Source organism: Cryptomeria japonica, chromosome 10, assembly GCF_030272615.1.
Source record: "Cryptomeria japonica chromosome 10, Sugi_1.0, whole genome shotgun sequence".
Lineage (NCBI taxonomy): Eukaryota > Viridiplantae > Streptophyta > Pinopsida > Cupressales > Cupressaceae > Cryptomeria > Cryptomeria japonica.
In genome coordinates this window covers 16,822,766-16,839,467 of record NC_081414.1, presented here as the reverse complement: position 1 = coordinate 16,839,467, position 16,702 = coordinate 16,822,766, and the positions used below count along the sequence as shown (strand labels likewise).

General features: G+C 38.3%; 1 protein-coding gene across 4 annotated transcripts in view; it reads right to left on the bottom strand.

The window, feature by feature from the left end:
- Positions 1-16,702, bottom strand: part of LOC131076717 (transcription initiation factor IIF subunit alpha) — a 258,184-nt gene that overhangs the window by 215,639 nt on the left and 25,843 nt on the right. For all 4 annotated transcript variants that reach the window (XR_009113478.2, XM_058014022.2, XM_058014024.2 and 1 more), the window contains exon 3: positions 15,288-15,445. Coding sequence is in view for 3 of the 4 variants with exons in the window: in XM_058014022.2 (XP_057870005.1) it covers positions 15,288-15,445 (158 nt within the window). In the remaining variant the exon portion in view is untranslated. The remainder of the gene's footprint in view (positions 1-15,287; positions 15,446-16,702) is intronic.

The following is a 16,702-nucleotide window of genomic DNA, read 5'->3' as shown; positions in this document are numbered from 1 at the left end:
ATTTCGAATGTTCTTCGGTCTTTGGTCTTGGTGGTGGACTTCAACTTGTCGTTCAACAACACGCTTCCCAATGCTTGGTTCCGATCTCGCGCTCCTGCATCTTCTTCTCGAGCTTCCAACGCTTGGCTTTGATTTTGTGTTAAGTCGTCACTTTAGCTCCTCCCGATGTCATTTTCCTGCGAACAATCAATTTCACCTTTATTTAATTAATTTGACAAATATTAAATTTTATTCAACGTCTGGCATCTTGAGAGACTTGATTTCATGTTTACTTGCTCTCAAAGTCGAATTTCGGGCCTCTCAATGTTTTTGAGAGAAATTCGACTATCTCAGGTAAAACGTGAGATATTGAAATGGGCCCAAACTCGCGTTTGTTAGGTAGAATAAACAAATCGACCCCCTTCAGTTTAATTGCAAATTATGTTATTTGGTTTAGAATGCACGATTTTATTTTGCTTCTTTTGATTATTAAAAATTCGGCCTTTTGAGACTAAATGTGCGATGTTCTTCTAAACGCCCCTCACTTTGCCCTTTTCGGCTTGTTAGCCGATTTTGTGAATTTTGAAAGCCTTGAGATTTTTCGGCCTGATCAATTGGTTTGAGAGCTCTCTTTTTAACTTTGTTCACTTTGGTGTTTTAAGCCAGTTTCACCCTTTTTCGGCCTAATAAGCCGTTTTGCGCAATGTGAATCCATTGATCATTTTTGGCTTATTCTTCTTTTTTGTGCGCTTTACCTCCTTTTCGGCTCTTTCAGAGATTTCAGGTGAATGTGATCTACTGAAGCCTTTTCGGCCTTAAGGGCTCTTTATGCGAATTTTCCCCTCCTTTTAACTTTTTCGAGCAAATAGGGCAAATTGCACAATTTTGGTATGACTTTGCACCAAACTCAACATTGGGCGGGTTTCTAAGCGATTTTTAAACCTTTTGTTCTGTGAAACTCGCACGATCTTGGTGAGATGCACAATTTTCCCATTTCAACTTACACCCCTTCAATAGACTTCAAAACTCGAGCAAATAGAAGAATTGCGCGATTTTAACTAAATTCTAAACTTCGGCCATTTTAGGGGGTCTGCGTGATTTTCACCTGGTTGAAGTCGTGCGATCCTAACTCCTTACTGACTTTCGGCTCAATGAACCTAAATTGTGCGATTTACTTCCTGTTTGCCTTAGACCTTCAAATTTCAGCCTTTGAGATGGTTTTGCGATTTTACTCGAACTTTGCATTAGTTTTTTCGACTCATGAGCCGATTTTGAGAGCCTTGTTGTTTTTGGCTTTTGGCGTGTTAACATTTTCGGCCTAATGAGGTGAATAGCGCGATTTTGAAGGTTTTGGAGTTTTTCGCTTATTAAGTCAATTTTCCCTTTTGCACGACTTTGATTTTTCGTTATGATTTTCAGTTTCCCTTTGAATACTTTGCAGAGTGAGAACTCAACTCTGCAGATGATAATGCACGACTCTGCAAGTGAATGAAAATGTGCGAGTTTCATAGCGCTTGGTTGATTCTACTTCTCTCCATCACTCAGGCAGACTGCAACTACGGGTGTCCCTGTTTGAAGAAAATGGGGTGTGTGTGCGAGCACAACATAATTATGAATCATGATTATGAAATCATAAATTTTGAAAATTCTCGTTCCAATGTCTATTTTATTATTTTGATTATCACTATTAAAATTTAAAAACTGCTACTAGTTCAATACAATCATTGCAATGTGTTTAAACTTAAAAATTTACCTATTCCTTAGGCTTATACAGTTATACATCTTTATCTTTTTAAAACTAATTTTTCAAGTACTATATGTATTATGCATATTAGCACCACCCGTTGTCCCCCCACCATTCCAAACTTAGGCCCCAAGTACCCCCGTCCCCAAGACGTGTCCCTACGTCTCCATGTCAAGAAACTCGGTGGAACATTGTGTATTATGTTATTGCTATTCAATAACTACATTACATTTGAAATGCATTTACATGTTTGGTATTTTTAATTTTCATGCTCAAATCGCTATATTTTTGTCTTTAAAAATGCTGCAAATTAGCATACAATGGAATCCAGCTTTGCATCAAGCTTAGAATCACAGCTGTCCCATTGGAAGTAAGCGCGTTGGAAGCCATGACTCACTTGGAAATATGCCATAATGGGACCACGTCAAGGAGTGTGATTTGTCTCTTGTGTGTGAAGAAGCTTAATGTAGGTATTGTTGACGTGTATTTTGTACACAATCATACACAGAATAAAATACCCAAGGGTACCTTATCCTCTCTTGAATAAAATCTCTAACTGCTGAAGATATCGCAAGAAGGATCAGTTAGGGTGACTTCAATGTTCTTTTAAGTAGGGTCTCTACGTGTGGATAAGCACCAGTGGTCGTTGTGATTGTTGTTTCATCAAGGGGTCTTACGCCAAATCCGAACTGCAGGAACAGGGTTTCCTAATACTAACAAGCTCTCAAAAAAGATCAAAAGAGTAGGGCTTGCAAGAGATAAAGTATAATCTAATCCTAAGAATGACTCAATGTGGACAAGACTTGGCAAGATTCTACCAACTTCAATATTACCATAAAGTAACAACTCAATTGAAATTGATGCAATCTTCTAAGGTAACAAATGATTTTTTCAATTCATCAAGGATCATAGACACTACCACGAAGGCACATATCCCAGATACAACAATGATTGAAAGTTTAAGTGATTCAAATTGATCCAGTTGACCACGCAAGGCGTTCCTACAATCAGCAAGAAGCTAGTGGTTTGGAAAGTGAATCTCACTGACGATCAAGTCCAACACTTTGTCCTTCAAATTAAAACACTACTTTGATTGAGAATGATTCAAGACAACGAACAACCATGAAGATAACCACAAGAATTGCAATAAAACACCATAACTTCAATATTTTATTGATCTCAAAGCCATCATGAACAACAATTGTTTGAAATTCCTTCTTCAAAGCTCAATCTTGCTACAAAATACTTGCTTCTCTAATCACTAATGCTGATATCTAATCTCTAGTTTTTTAGTTCTAGTTTCAAAATGAAAAGAAATGAGGGTACATATAGCATCCTCAATTAAAATGAACGGTCCAGATCAAAAAGAAGATCAATGGCCAAGATTATGACACCTAAACCCTAATTAGGGTTTTATTACAAAAGTTCCCCTTTTATTGCACAACATTAAATGCATAGCCAAATATTAAATTTGGCACGAAAATCTAGGAGACATAGACCAATGACAATTAAGGTGCCACATCATCTATAACAACCTCTCATCTAGAATCTTATTCCCTTTCCAATGCTCCTTTTTAGCATATGCAATGAATCTAGACACGATTCCTTCGATCTCAGCAATTGGAATCTCGGGAAGATTCTTCATTCGTTCTTCTAAGTGGATGACCTGATCAAATGCCTTGAGAAGAGCAATGTCCGATTCAGGTTCAAGTTCCTTGGTCTTCTCAATCAAGAGCATGGTGGCAAACATCTGATCCCGTTGCTCATTTGTAATAACATTCTCATCTTTGCAAAAGATGACCTTGACTCTATCTTCCAATTCCTGCAAATCCACATCTGTCTCAACTTCGATCCTCCTGCCAAGAATAGTACATAGTACCTCAAACACTCTGTCCTGGATCGGGTGGATAACCTCGTCAACATGATTGCATCTAGTACTGATGTCCTCGAAGAGAACTTCCTTCATCTGGAGTAAAGTCGACCACTGAAGTAAACTATGAGGTCCTCCATCCATTATCTTTTCTTGCACTAGAACCTTCCTCGATGTTTGTCTGATTACTTGCAGGACAGGAATGATAACATCCTTAGTATGAGCAAAAGCAGCTACAGTTATCATCAAGTTGTGGATGACCTCAAGAACCTGAATAGCTCGGTGAATGGTCTGCATCATCCTTGTTGCAAATTCAATAGCAACTGTATGGGATTTGTCAATCCATGAGCTCATAAGCTGAACCAAACTCCTGACTCTCTCTGCCTCGCCAACTGATTCAAGGGGAAGTGCCTGTGTAGGAGATACTGCTGGACCCTGACATCTCAAAGGCTGATTGAGATGGCTAAAGTAGCCTCTCCAAGCACTGACCTCTCGCTCAAGCTTCCTATTCTTTTCCATTTCTTCCCTAAGCTTGTCCTTAAGTGCCTCAAATGAATTAGTGGCATCATCCAACGTCTGTTCGGCTGTGGGTGGACCAAGCTCAAATGTCTCTACATCATATTCCTCTGGGAGTATCTCACCTTCATACTTGTCCACTGCCGGTGTAGCTATCTGCAATTTCCTGGATCCTGTCTCATCTCTGATCATCTTGGACATCTTAGTAGCTTTCCTCTTCTCTGTCATCTTTTGAGAATCTCCAACAAGGCTCTCTAAATCAATCACACTGTCCTCGTCTTCGATCACAATCACCCTCGTAAGTCTTTCCTTTAACCAATCTGGGATGGCCGATCTTGTTTCTCTAACCTGTATCTCATTGGGTAATGTTTCTTCTTCTCTGAGAGGAGATGTTACTTCATTATCTTCCCTATCTTCATGTAGCTCATTAGCTTGGAGAGACCCACTTGGTGACCTTCGAGGTGCCTGTCCTTCTTTATCGTTCTGTACCATTGATTCCATAGACTCCTCTATCTCAAGTGTCCTCTTCTCAAGTCGAGAAGATGTGCCGGATGAACGATCTCGGTTGGCCTCTTGCTTCTTCTTGGAAGATTCTCTTTTCTCAGGTCTCTCTTTCCTTTTCGAGCCTCTTGGATGGGGATTGCCCTCACTTACACTTCGAAGGTTACCTTCGCTTGCATTTCTGGGATTAGGATTACCCTCACTTACACTTGCTCCTCCTTCAACTGGTTTCTCTTCCAAAGTGAAAGTCATAGATATACCTTGCTCTCTCAACTTCTGATGCTGCACATCAACCCATCTGCGAGTACAAGACAAAACTGGAGCCATCAAAGCATCTAGATCCACAACCTCGGGTTCATTCCAATCTAGCCTCACTGATTTGCTTTCTCGATCATAAAATGATTGGAGATGTCTGCCACTGTCCTGAGCTTGGTCGGCCACTCTGTAAATCTTGCATTTCCTGATGAAGTCTAAAGGCAATCTAGAATGCATCTTTCTTTTCACTTCAAGGTCATCCAAAGAGATTCATCACAAAGTCTTCTACCTGAGGTTCATGTTTATATTTTCTTCCGACCGTCTCCTCTATATACCCACATGGATCAAAGCTCTCTCTCAAGGCAAAAAATGAAAATGAATATAAAGCTAACTCCTTCTCTGCATCATCCATGGCTAGAGCATTAGGACATACCTCAACTGAATTGCCCAATATGATAGGCACAGGAACTCCATTTCCATGTCTGTGTCTGAATGCTTTCACATAAGCTGCCAACTGTCTTGTTACCTCAAGTAACACTATTCTGTCTGTCGGATATCTCGGCAACATATAGGGGGGTGAAGGACATCCATGAACTCTAATATATGTAAATTTCTGGAATTGGATAAACCATGCACCGTACCTCTTCACCAGCTCTTGTGCGTCCTGAGATAATCGGTTGTGAATCCCGCCTTGCAATATCCTGGTGATGTTCATCGTGAATGTATCATTGACTAACTTGTAGTTACTCCCTGGCGGATGATGCAAGTGAACATAAGAATCACAAACTCTGACCTCGCCGGGTCCTCTTCCAATCACTCCTCTGTGAGGTAGTCCTGCATATTCAAAACTCCTGATCAAGGCATATATGATGTATGAACTCATGTGAAAAGACTTAGTAGCCTTCAATCTCCTTAACTGTACGTCCAAGCAATGGCTAATCATTCTAGCCCAATGGATTGTTCCTTTTCCCTGAACTATCACTTGGATGAAGTAGAACATCCACTTCTCAAAATAGAAGGCTTGAGGGGCTCCTATGACTCGGTTGAGTAGTGTTATCAAATCTCTGTACTCCTCCTGGAAGTCAATCCTATGTGGTGTATTCGGAATCTTGCTCAGGCGAGGACGACTCTTGAGTAACCAATTCTTGTTGATGATGCTTAGGCAAGTGTCTGGATCATCTTCGTACATGGACCTAGCTCCTTCTATGCTTTTATAAATCATATCTTTATGTTCTGGCAAGTGAAGAGCTTCACTGATAGCTTCCTCTGAAAGATAAGCAAAAGTGTCACCATCCTTGGACACTATCGATCTGGACTGTGGATCATAATGTCGAGCACACTCGATCATCAACTCATGGCACTGAATTGCTGGAGGGAAGCCGGCCGCCTTGATAATGCCACTTTCAATTATTCTTCTTGCGATAGGTGATGGCTTGCCAATGTAGGGGACCTCTCGAAACTTCTTCACACTGAAGTTGCCCAAGTTGGTATCTCCAATGTTGCTCCACTTCGACACGATCTTGGTCTCCAATTCTTCGTTCTTCTGATCTTCCTTCATGAGAGCTGGACGACTGGTGGATGCTCCCGCCTTCGGGGTCGCCATCGTAACACCTACACAACATTTCATAATAAGTAATAGATTTTGCAATGTATAAACATAGATTAGATTAGAGATTGAATTTAGGAATCTTCATGATAAGTCTTTGAGTTATCATTTCCTAAATTCGATTGAGCTATAGGAAATTCAAAATTTCAAAATTCAAATTTAAGATATGACGATCAAAATTCAAAATTCATGACAAGGGAAGACTTCGCCATACCTCACTTGAGAGCTAACTCTAAAAAGATGCAAAATTAGGAAATTCGCCTAGGCAAAATCGAAGTTTGAAGTTTTCAACGTGATCCTCCTCTGGCAAAGGCGCCTCCTTAGTTAATTTCACCACCTTGAGGACAAATTCGCTCCACTTGCAATAAAATTCGCACTCCTCCTTGGATGGAATTTCGCACTTCTCCTTGTCTTCCAAATCGCATATGAAAGGATGATAAAATGATGATTTAAAATGAGATATCACACCTCCTTTTATAGGCGCTTACCTCTTCAATCCCCATAGGCCGACTTTTGCAAATAAATAAATTTTAAATAAAAGAGGAGGCCGACTTTTACAAAATATAGAAAATAAAACCCAAGCGCTCCAATTTTATTTATTAATAATTAATTAATTAATTAAATGCATTGTAATTAATTATTTCGATTTTTTAAAAGGCAAAATTAATTAATTAAATGCCTTGTGCGCACCCATTAAATGCAAATTTTAAAAAAATATCAAGGTTTATCGAAATTTAGCATTTAATGCGATTTGAAAATGATGTTGGCGCCAAAACATGGGAGAATAATGGATATTAACCTTATCGCTCTGGTCCCTGGGAGAGGGACAAGAGCGCTTTAGCTTTTTGATCTTGATTTTCACGCCTTTTACGTTCAAAGTCACTTCCCTTACGTCCAAATTGGCATCTTAATTGGGAACCTTGAGCTTGATCGATTCAATCTTTTGAATGAATGTCTCTCAAACCATTTTCGCCCTGGTCCCTTGGTGAGGGACAGGAGCGAACTTTACTTTTCTCCTTGATCTTTGATTATTTTGGTTGCCAACTTACGTCACAAGGCAAGAAATAACTTCATCCATTCATTCTACGCATATTTAATTTGTTCTTTGCAAGGCAAATTTGATATTTGAGTGATTTTCGCCCTGGTCCCTTGGTGAGGGACAGGAGCGAACTTTGTATTTTAGCTCCAAATTGTCAACTTTTAACATTAACTCCTTGTTCATCACCTTTCTAATGACATTTCGGACCTTGCATGACTTCGCCTTGCTATCGTTTTTTGAAGGAAATGACTAGTTTAATGAATATCGCCCTGGTCCTTGACTGAAGGACAGGAGCGATTTTGCATCTTTGCTCAAGTTGATCACCTTTTGACGTTTGGTTCCTTGTCCATCATCCTTCCAAAGACATATTCGATCTTGTGAAACTTTGCCTTGGCGTGGTCTAGGAAGAAAAAGATTGATTTCATGAATATCGCCCTGGTCCTTGACTGAAGGACAGGAGCGATTTTTTGTTCATTGTGCTAATCCTTGATCATATCGACTTGCAATTGCCTTCGAAGTATAAAATGGTGTTCCTTACTCCCTTTTGAATGTCTAAAATGGAAGTGGCATCTCAAAATTAGGCATACTTAGACATTTCGCTCTGGTCCCTTGGTGAGGGACAGGAGCGAACTTGACCATTTCCATCACTTTTCGCGGTCCTTGCAACTTGGTTTCTCTTCGAGGCGTTCCAAACATCATTGCCACCTTATATCTTGGCCTGGAGCGACTTAAACTTGGAGGGGAATATTAGATAACCTTGATTTCGCCCTGGTCCCTGACTGAGGGACAGGAGCGAACTTTCATTTATAGGCTCATTCGTGCTTTGCCAACTTTCAAATTTGTCTTCAACGGGCTCATTACGCTCTCCTTCACTTATCTTTAACGTGGGCCTTGCTCCAACTTGGTGGGAAATTTGTTTTGAGAAGAAATCGCTCTGGTCCCTTGGAGAGGGACGGGAGCTATCACTAAACTTCGCCCTGGTCCCTGGGAGAGGGACAGGAGCGCTTTTGCTTCTATGGTCAATTTCCCTTACGATGGCAATTTCAAGTTATATTCAACTGAGAAACTGTATTTCCTTTGTTCTTCTCAAATCGCGAAATCGTTCAAATCTTGCAAGGGCAAGGCAATTTTGGATTTTAAGCTCCGGTCCTTCAGTGAGGGACAGGAGCGAACTTGCTTCCTGGCACATTTCTTTGTTTGCGAATTTCTTCAAATTATATTCAATGGAAAGAACATGCCTCCCTTTATCTTTTCCAATCCAAAATTCGTCTTGATCCTGCAAGGACAGTAAAATTTTGAGAAACAAGCTCCAGTCCTTCAGCGAGGGACAGGAGTGATTTTTGTCCTTGAGGGCAAAAGTTCAACTTTTTATTGCAAACGACTCAATCCTGGCGCTCTATCATGTTGATTTCACCTTCCATTACGCCCTTGACGCTTCAATTTGATCCAAATGAGGTCAAAATGGTCTAAGTAAGTCATTTCGCCCTGGTCCTTGACTGAAGGACAGGAGCGATTTGACCTTAAACTTTAAAAAACTTGCCAATTTTGAGATTAAAAATCTTCAAAACTTCCAATTCGCGTTCAACTGCATCTCCTGGCGACCCTGCACAAGACAAATGAAATAAATTAATAACCAGGATGCATAGAATATCATTTTCGCCCTGGTCCCTGACTGAGGGACAGGAGCGATTTTGCTTCCACAGGCCAAAATATCAGGTTTTTAGGACCTCAGTCACTTCACAAGGTAAAATTAGGTTATTTCCAATGCCTGGGATCAATTATCAAAAATTTCCAAAATTTGGCCAAAATCACTCAAACAAAATTTCAAAATTCCATCATCAACACTTAGGCAAAAATTCGGACTTGCATTCAAAAATCTGACTGAACCTAGACAGACTTACTTGACCCCTTAACAATTCACCTTACCTCAAAATTGCATCTTACGAGAGGAAGCTCAATAATCCTCAAAATTTGGACTGGATTCTGGCTTGAAAACATCAAAACGGAAACCCCTAAGGCTTAACCCCAGTCCAGACGACTGACTCACTAACCCAAAACCCTAAAAGCAGAGAGGGAAACAGGCAAAACCGAGCAAAAAGAGGGGGTCCCCATTTCAATGGGGCGATGGTGAAATGGTCACAACAGGTATCAACGGTCACAAATACCATATTGCAAACATTCCTAACTGCAACACCAAGCCAGGGGAAAATGCTATAGAAGAGGCTAAATGAGAGATGCAAATTGTCCTTGCATTGTTTGACATGAAGAAACTAGAGAGGGTGAGGGAACAAGCAACCATAGTAGTAGCCAATAATCCCAACATGGCTAAGGAAATGAAGTAAATATTATAAATATTGTGGACTATAATTGTGTGTTGGAATTAAGGTGCCATCAACCATGTAAATACTATATGTTAATTAATTTGTTACAACATTTTTGTGAAGGTGTCTCTAGGCACTCAAGGTGTTGGTGGGAAAATAATTTGTGAACATATTCCCCCTATAGTTTGTAAGTGCATTTGAAAGTGATGAAGGGGTTTGTCAACAACAATAATTAATTTCTTGTGGCATAATTAATTATATCCTCATGTTGGGCACTTGGAAAGGAGAGAAAAGGTGACAATTGAAGGGATGACTCTTCACATTCCAAAGGGAATTCCAAGGAGTGAGACTTTGGTTTATGCAAGGAGCATTTGGGCACCATGTTTTGCCACAATTTGCCACAATTTGTGCACCTCTTGTTTGGAAACTCCTAGTGGTCTCCTATTTCCAATAATACTATGAAGTGGAGCCTTGGGATGGTAGTTATGCTTCTATTTTTGGTCACAAGTGCACAAGTGTTGAAGATTGGAAACAAAGAAAGGGCAAAGGAAGTGTGTAGCTTTCTAATATTGTTTTGTGAATATAATATATACATGGCCTCTCTTCTTTGTGAAGATTTTTCCGTCAAGGGTTTTGTTGTGTTATGCACACACTCCCCATCTCCGACAGAGACCCCCTCTCCTTCTTCCCGCTTTGCTAGCATGAGAGAGAGAAAGAGAGAAAGAGATCTTAGAGGTGTATAAAGAATCAGGGTGAAGTCCAAGCATGAGAAGAACAAGTGAATAAAGAGAGAGAGGGAGATTAGATCAAAACCATAACAGTGTGAAGAGATTCAAGGGTGCGAACTTTGGAATTCAGACCTAAACCCAACCTATCAGATGGACAGAGGACCAATGTCAAGGCCCCTTTCAAGCCCAACAGTCATGTGAGGCAAATGAGGAATCAAGGGGAAGAAGATCATTCAAGGACCAAACTTGATCCAAGGGCGAGGCAATGAACAAAGGCTACATACCCCAAAATGTACGCCAGTCTAGACTTTGAATCAAATTTTGGAGTTTTCCCCATAAACTCGGTGTTTGCATTCAAAGTTGGAATAAGACCTTATTTTAAAAATCCTTCCCAACACCGAAATTCTGCCCAATCCCCTCCAAACTCAGTGCTGGGACAGAATATAGGATTAGGCCTTTAATCCTAAAACCTTTCCTTATACCGAATTTCAGACCAAATCCACTTCAAGTTCGGTGGTAGCATGAGAAATAGGATTAAGCATTGTTCCTAAATGTCTTCCTTTCACTGACTTTCTGCCCAGAACACTTGCAAACTCAGTATTATCAGTCAAAATTGGATTAACCCCTTAATCCTAAAACCTTTCCTAAGGTCGAGTTTCAGTCCGAATTTCTTCCCTTGGCTTGAAGTTCGGCAGTATCAGTCAAAATTGGATTAGCCCTTTAATCCTAAAACCTATCCTAAGGCCGAGTTTCAGCTGGAATTTCTTCCCTTGGTTTGAAGTTTGGTGGTAATAGTCAAAGTTGGATTAGCCCTATTCCCTAAACCTTTCCTTATACTGAGTTTCAAACCGAAATTATTTTCTCTCCAAAGTTTGGTACTTGCACAAAAATTTAGAATGGGCTTATTCCTAAAAGCCTTCCTAGGACTGAACTTCTGACCGAGTTTGCAGGATGAACTGAGGATAGGGTCAAAATTCAAGCTTCCAAGCCTATATTCTCCATAACATTTCAGGTTCAATCCAAGGCAATCCAAGTCATAATTGGGAAGAGTATGAAGGTCCTTTCATGAGCACAAACAAAGGTTGCAGCTCAAAATTCAGTATTTTGAGCTCAAAAATCAAAATAAGCCTTATTCCTAAAAGGCTTCCTAGATCTGAGTTTTACCCCGGCACTCTTCAAACTCGGTGATAGCACAATAAAAAGGAACAAGGCCTTAATCCTTAAATGTTTGCCAACACTGAGTTTATCCCCAAATTTTGAGTTTTTACTTCAAAACTCGGTACTTGCAGTCCAAATAGGAATAGTAACTATTCCCAAAAGTCATCCTAATACTGACTTTTCTCCTAAATGTGTATTCTGCAATCAAAATCAGAATCCAGCATGGTGATCATAGAATTTGCCTTAGGCCCAAATTGCACAACAACCAATCTCTCAGCATCATATTGAGATAGTGGATTTAATTATGGATCAAATAAGAAGGGTATTCGAAGCACTAACTCTAGAAATCCTTGAAATAATAAAGTTACTTATCCTTGCAGGTCCATACCACCAATGAAGCAACATTATGGACATCTAGGGCACAAGATTGAAGGTGTGATCACAGAGAAGAACCAAGAGGGAGGGAGTTGGAAAGATGAAACAATCGAAGAGATAGAGGCCACCAAGAGGCGACATCAAGATGCTTAGGTCAAAGGGAGGCTCTACAACATTACAATCTGGAACACCAATTGAAAATATGATCATGATTAAGCCAAAGGATCACCAAAGACAGTACCAGGATGAAGGACCACTACTACAATGCAAAGAGCCGAGTGTTGTCATTTCCAGAACTCTGGAAGACAATGACAGGACACAAGAATGCTACAGGCAGCATTCAAAAACGAAGAAAGAACAGTTGGAGATGACAGGAATACGAATTTATTGTAATGGCAATCAAATCTATTGTAAAATAACAACTTTTGAGCCCAATTTAATGCAATTCAAGAAAGGGCCAAACGTTAGTTGTTCACCCAACTACCAATTTTTCTTTTGTGACAAAGGCTGTTATTATGCCAAGCTGTCATTTTGTCTTGTAGCGTGGGTAGTTCGAAAGTAGTTGAAAAGTGGTTGGAGTGTTGAGACCATTTGCTACAACTGTTAAGGTTTCTAGAGATCAAATTTGAGCCATTCAATGGATTGAATCCTGGTCATTGATTCAAAATGTAAAATCTATAAAAGGCCAATGCCTCTCTCATTGTAAAAATGTTAGAAGGTTAGAAAATAGAAGTAGATAGCAAAATTAGGAGTAAAAGTTAGAATTAGGAGTAAAATAGGAATTGTTGAGCAGAGATTGTTGTAATGGCAGTTGAAGGAAATGAATAAAACATTGAAGAATGATGTTTTGCCATTTACCTTCTCCTGTTTGCATGGTTTCTTTTCATCAAGTTACCTAAAGTTCAGTGATTTAATGGCGAAGTGTGAGGATATCTGATCGATTTCAAGTTCATACCATTGGAGATTTGCTTACTATAAATCTTTGTGCATGGTTAGTCTGAGCCTATTATTGCTATTAGTTCAATTGTGGATGTTTGTTTTGATTGCACCAGAATTGGGTATCCAAATGAATATTCATGGTCTGAAAATCCTTTTATTTTCCTTTGGAGATTGCATTGTGTGTCTATATCTAGCTAAGCCAGAACTAATTTTATGTGAAATATGTCTATCCACAGCACCAGTCATTACTATCATTGTCCCTAGTTTCTCTAAACCCTGTCTTTTTCCCTTTATTTTAGCCGGTTTAAGGAGTGAAGCATCAACCAAATTGCCATATTGGATGCAAACCAGCTTGTCAGATGTGTAAGTCCCCTTGTGATTACCAACAAATCACATCAGCCCTGAGTTATCCTAAGCTTAGTCATGACCTAACATTAGAAACCTTGGGGTTATCTTGTTTGGACAGTTAGAAGGCATACAAGATTTCCTTATTCAAGAGAGAATAGGATATACTATATTTTATTTTGTGTTGACAGAAGTGCAAACTTCCCCATCAACAGGTTTCTCTATGTACGTATTTTGTTCATCTCATGTGGTTTGCTGATTCGCTTTAGTTAGTGATTTATATTCATAAATCCACTAACGGTATTCTAAAAATTAAGCACACACAAGTTAATGGAAATTGATGAACAAACAAGCTTAATTTCAAATTTGCACACATAATCTTCACATTCACATTGTAAAGGTTTACATTGTTGAATTATATTGTCATTGATGTCAAAAGATAGACGTCTGTATAAGGAGAAGACTATCATGAGAAGAAAACTTCTATAGACAAGAGCCCTGCACAATCTTATCTGGAAACACTCTAGGTCAATTTCTCATGGATTGTGGAAACTTGATGTCTGTTAAGAGCCCTGCAATTTATCAGTTCAAGGAAATCTCTAAGTAGCAAAAGAATGAGAATTTATAATAAGATCTTATATAGGGAAACAATAGCTTGAGGAGAAAACTAATGCAAATAAAACCAACATAATGTGTCAATTCAACAAAAAACCACATCTCCTAGCAATTGAAACAAGAGATGAATGACATAGAACAAGAATTCCACTTCTATCTATCGATTGAGTTAGTGAAGATGAAAAATGAGCATAATAAGTTGCATTGTCAAAGGAACTTATCTACCAAACAAAAAGGAATTTTTTATAACATTTTATATTTTTTTTACTTCAATGCTAATAAACCCTACTACTAGAAAAAAAAAATCTTTATATATATTAATTTCATTTTGTCTAATTAGCATACATTTCAAAATGCAAAATAATTCATATTTACTAATTTATGCCTCAAAGTGTAGCAAAACCATGATTGGTGGCATGCAGGCAACAGCCACATAAGGTTGCATGCAATTGTGTTAGGAATATCAATCTAGTGGAATAAAAATATTCCTTTGCAAACTTTATACAATAAAAACCCTCAAATGCAGCTTCTAAGCCTAAGGATAAGCTAATCATATAAAGATATTCCTAAGGGCTCTTGTCTTTTACACCAAAATGGTTTAATGAACCTACTAAAGTATGTTTAATTGTGTAGAAGATCTTTTCAATGATGTTTGAAATAAATATCTCCAACTTATTTTATTGTTTATTTAGGATTTCATGACGACTTATGACTACAAATATACATTTAATTATGCTTAATATTAATACTATGGCCACCAAGTTAGGAGCAAACGAGTTTTCGCTTCTACTTCATTTATATAAAGTATACCGCTTATAGATTCTACGGATACTATAAAAAGTGTGATTTTTACATTTAGAAGATTGTTATGATTAATAATTCCCAAGATTTATTTCATTTTATTTTAAGATGTCATAAACTAGGTTGTGATTGCAAATGTATATGTGCAAATGCTTGATGCCATGGAGGAAATATATTCACCATCAACTTCAAGTAAGTCACATATATAATCCATATGCCAAGCCCATATTTTCTCATATGAATGATTCTATGTATTAATAATTCCCAAGATTTATTTCATTTTATTTTAAGATGTCATATACTAGGTTGTGATTGCAAATGGCATATGTGCAAATGCTTGATGCCATGGAGGAAATGTATTCAACTTCAAATAAGTCACATACATAATCCATATGCCAAACCTATATTTTCTCAAATGAATGATTCTATGTATCAATATAATACTATCAATTACTTGATTCAGTAAACACAAGAAGGGTAAAAGAATATATGTACCAGTACTTAATAGGGTAAACAACAAATCCCTCATTCATCCTTTTTCCATCAAACAAAACCATGTAATAACCTTTAGGATCGCTCTGTTTTTTCCCAGTATAGCAAAGCTTTTCGTTTAGAGCATGCTCCAAGATCCATTCATTGTCACCTTTCATTTTCTGAAATTTTGAAAAACAAAATTTGCCTAAATCAATTACATGGTAAGGTTAAAAAATTACATAGTTGAAAGTGAACAGTTGAACAGGAAAGCATGATTGAATATTGACAAAAGGAGATGGAAAAACTGTGAAGAAATGACAAGGAGAATCAGATAGAAGATAATCCAAGCAAGAAATAGAAAGAGATAATAAGTGAACCACATCTATGAGAAAGAGAAAGAGAATTGAGAAAGAGAAAGAGAATAGAAATCCCTAAGAATTACAAAATAATGACAAAGAAGAACAACAAAAAGGGATTCTAAAGGGAAAAAAAAAACAAGGAATGAGAAGCTCCATGGAAAAAAAATATAGAAAGTGAGGAAAACGAGTAAGAACCAGCAAATCAAGCCAATAATTTCTAAGAATTAAGAATAGCCAGAGAAATCCCAACATTGGCAATTGAGGGTGAATTAGTAATGACAAGGGTAAGACTTCTAAATAGCAAAGCCCTAATTATAAAATTGATAGGTTACTAACCTACTGTTGAAGAATTGAATTAATAGATGGTAAGGAATGAGAAAAAAATGTAAAAATAAGATTCTTGACAAAGAGCTGCTTCCAAGAATGTTTGAACATTATAATGATAGAGATAGGGCTTTACAAGGAGTGCCTCTGTTTATGAAAATGCCAAATATGGCTATGGCTGAAGAAATATGATCTAGGGGAGAAAACAATAACAAAATTACTTTTATGTGTTTAGTTAACTGGATTATCTGATTAACATCAAAATTATGGAATGACTTGAATTTTGAAAATATTGAAATCTTCTCGAAGAGTTAGTTAGCATAGTTGATGTCACTAAGAATATCTCCCTAGCCACCTCTGAAAGAATTTGTGTTAAGGTAGGGTGATAGAAAAGCATACCCACAAAGTTTGCTAGGACAACATCCAAATCAAATACGAAAATAACAACATTAAGCAACTATTGCTGCACCAGAACTAGGCAGATTTTTATCATCAAGATTAAACCCCATACATCAATGGGGGCAATGTCAACGAGGGGATCCCAACCAATGATAGCCCCTTCCTCCTCAGGAGTGTCCTCGACAAGTTTGCAACATGCAAAGTAGAAAAACGGCAAGTTGCAGACAAAGAAATTTATCGTAACTCAGCCATCCAATCTCCCCATGCCTCTAAGGAGAGAAAGGAGGCTAAAATCTAGGAGGCTAGGACCAGCCATGACCAGCAAAACCTTGCAAATTGTGATAAGACTGAGAA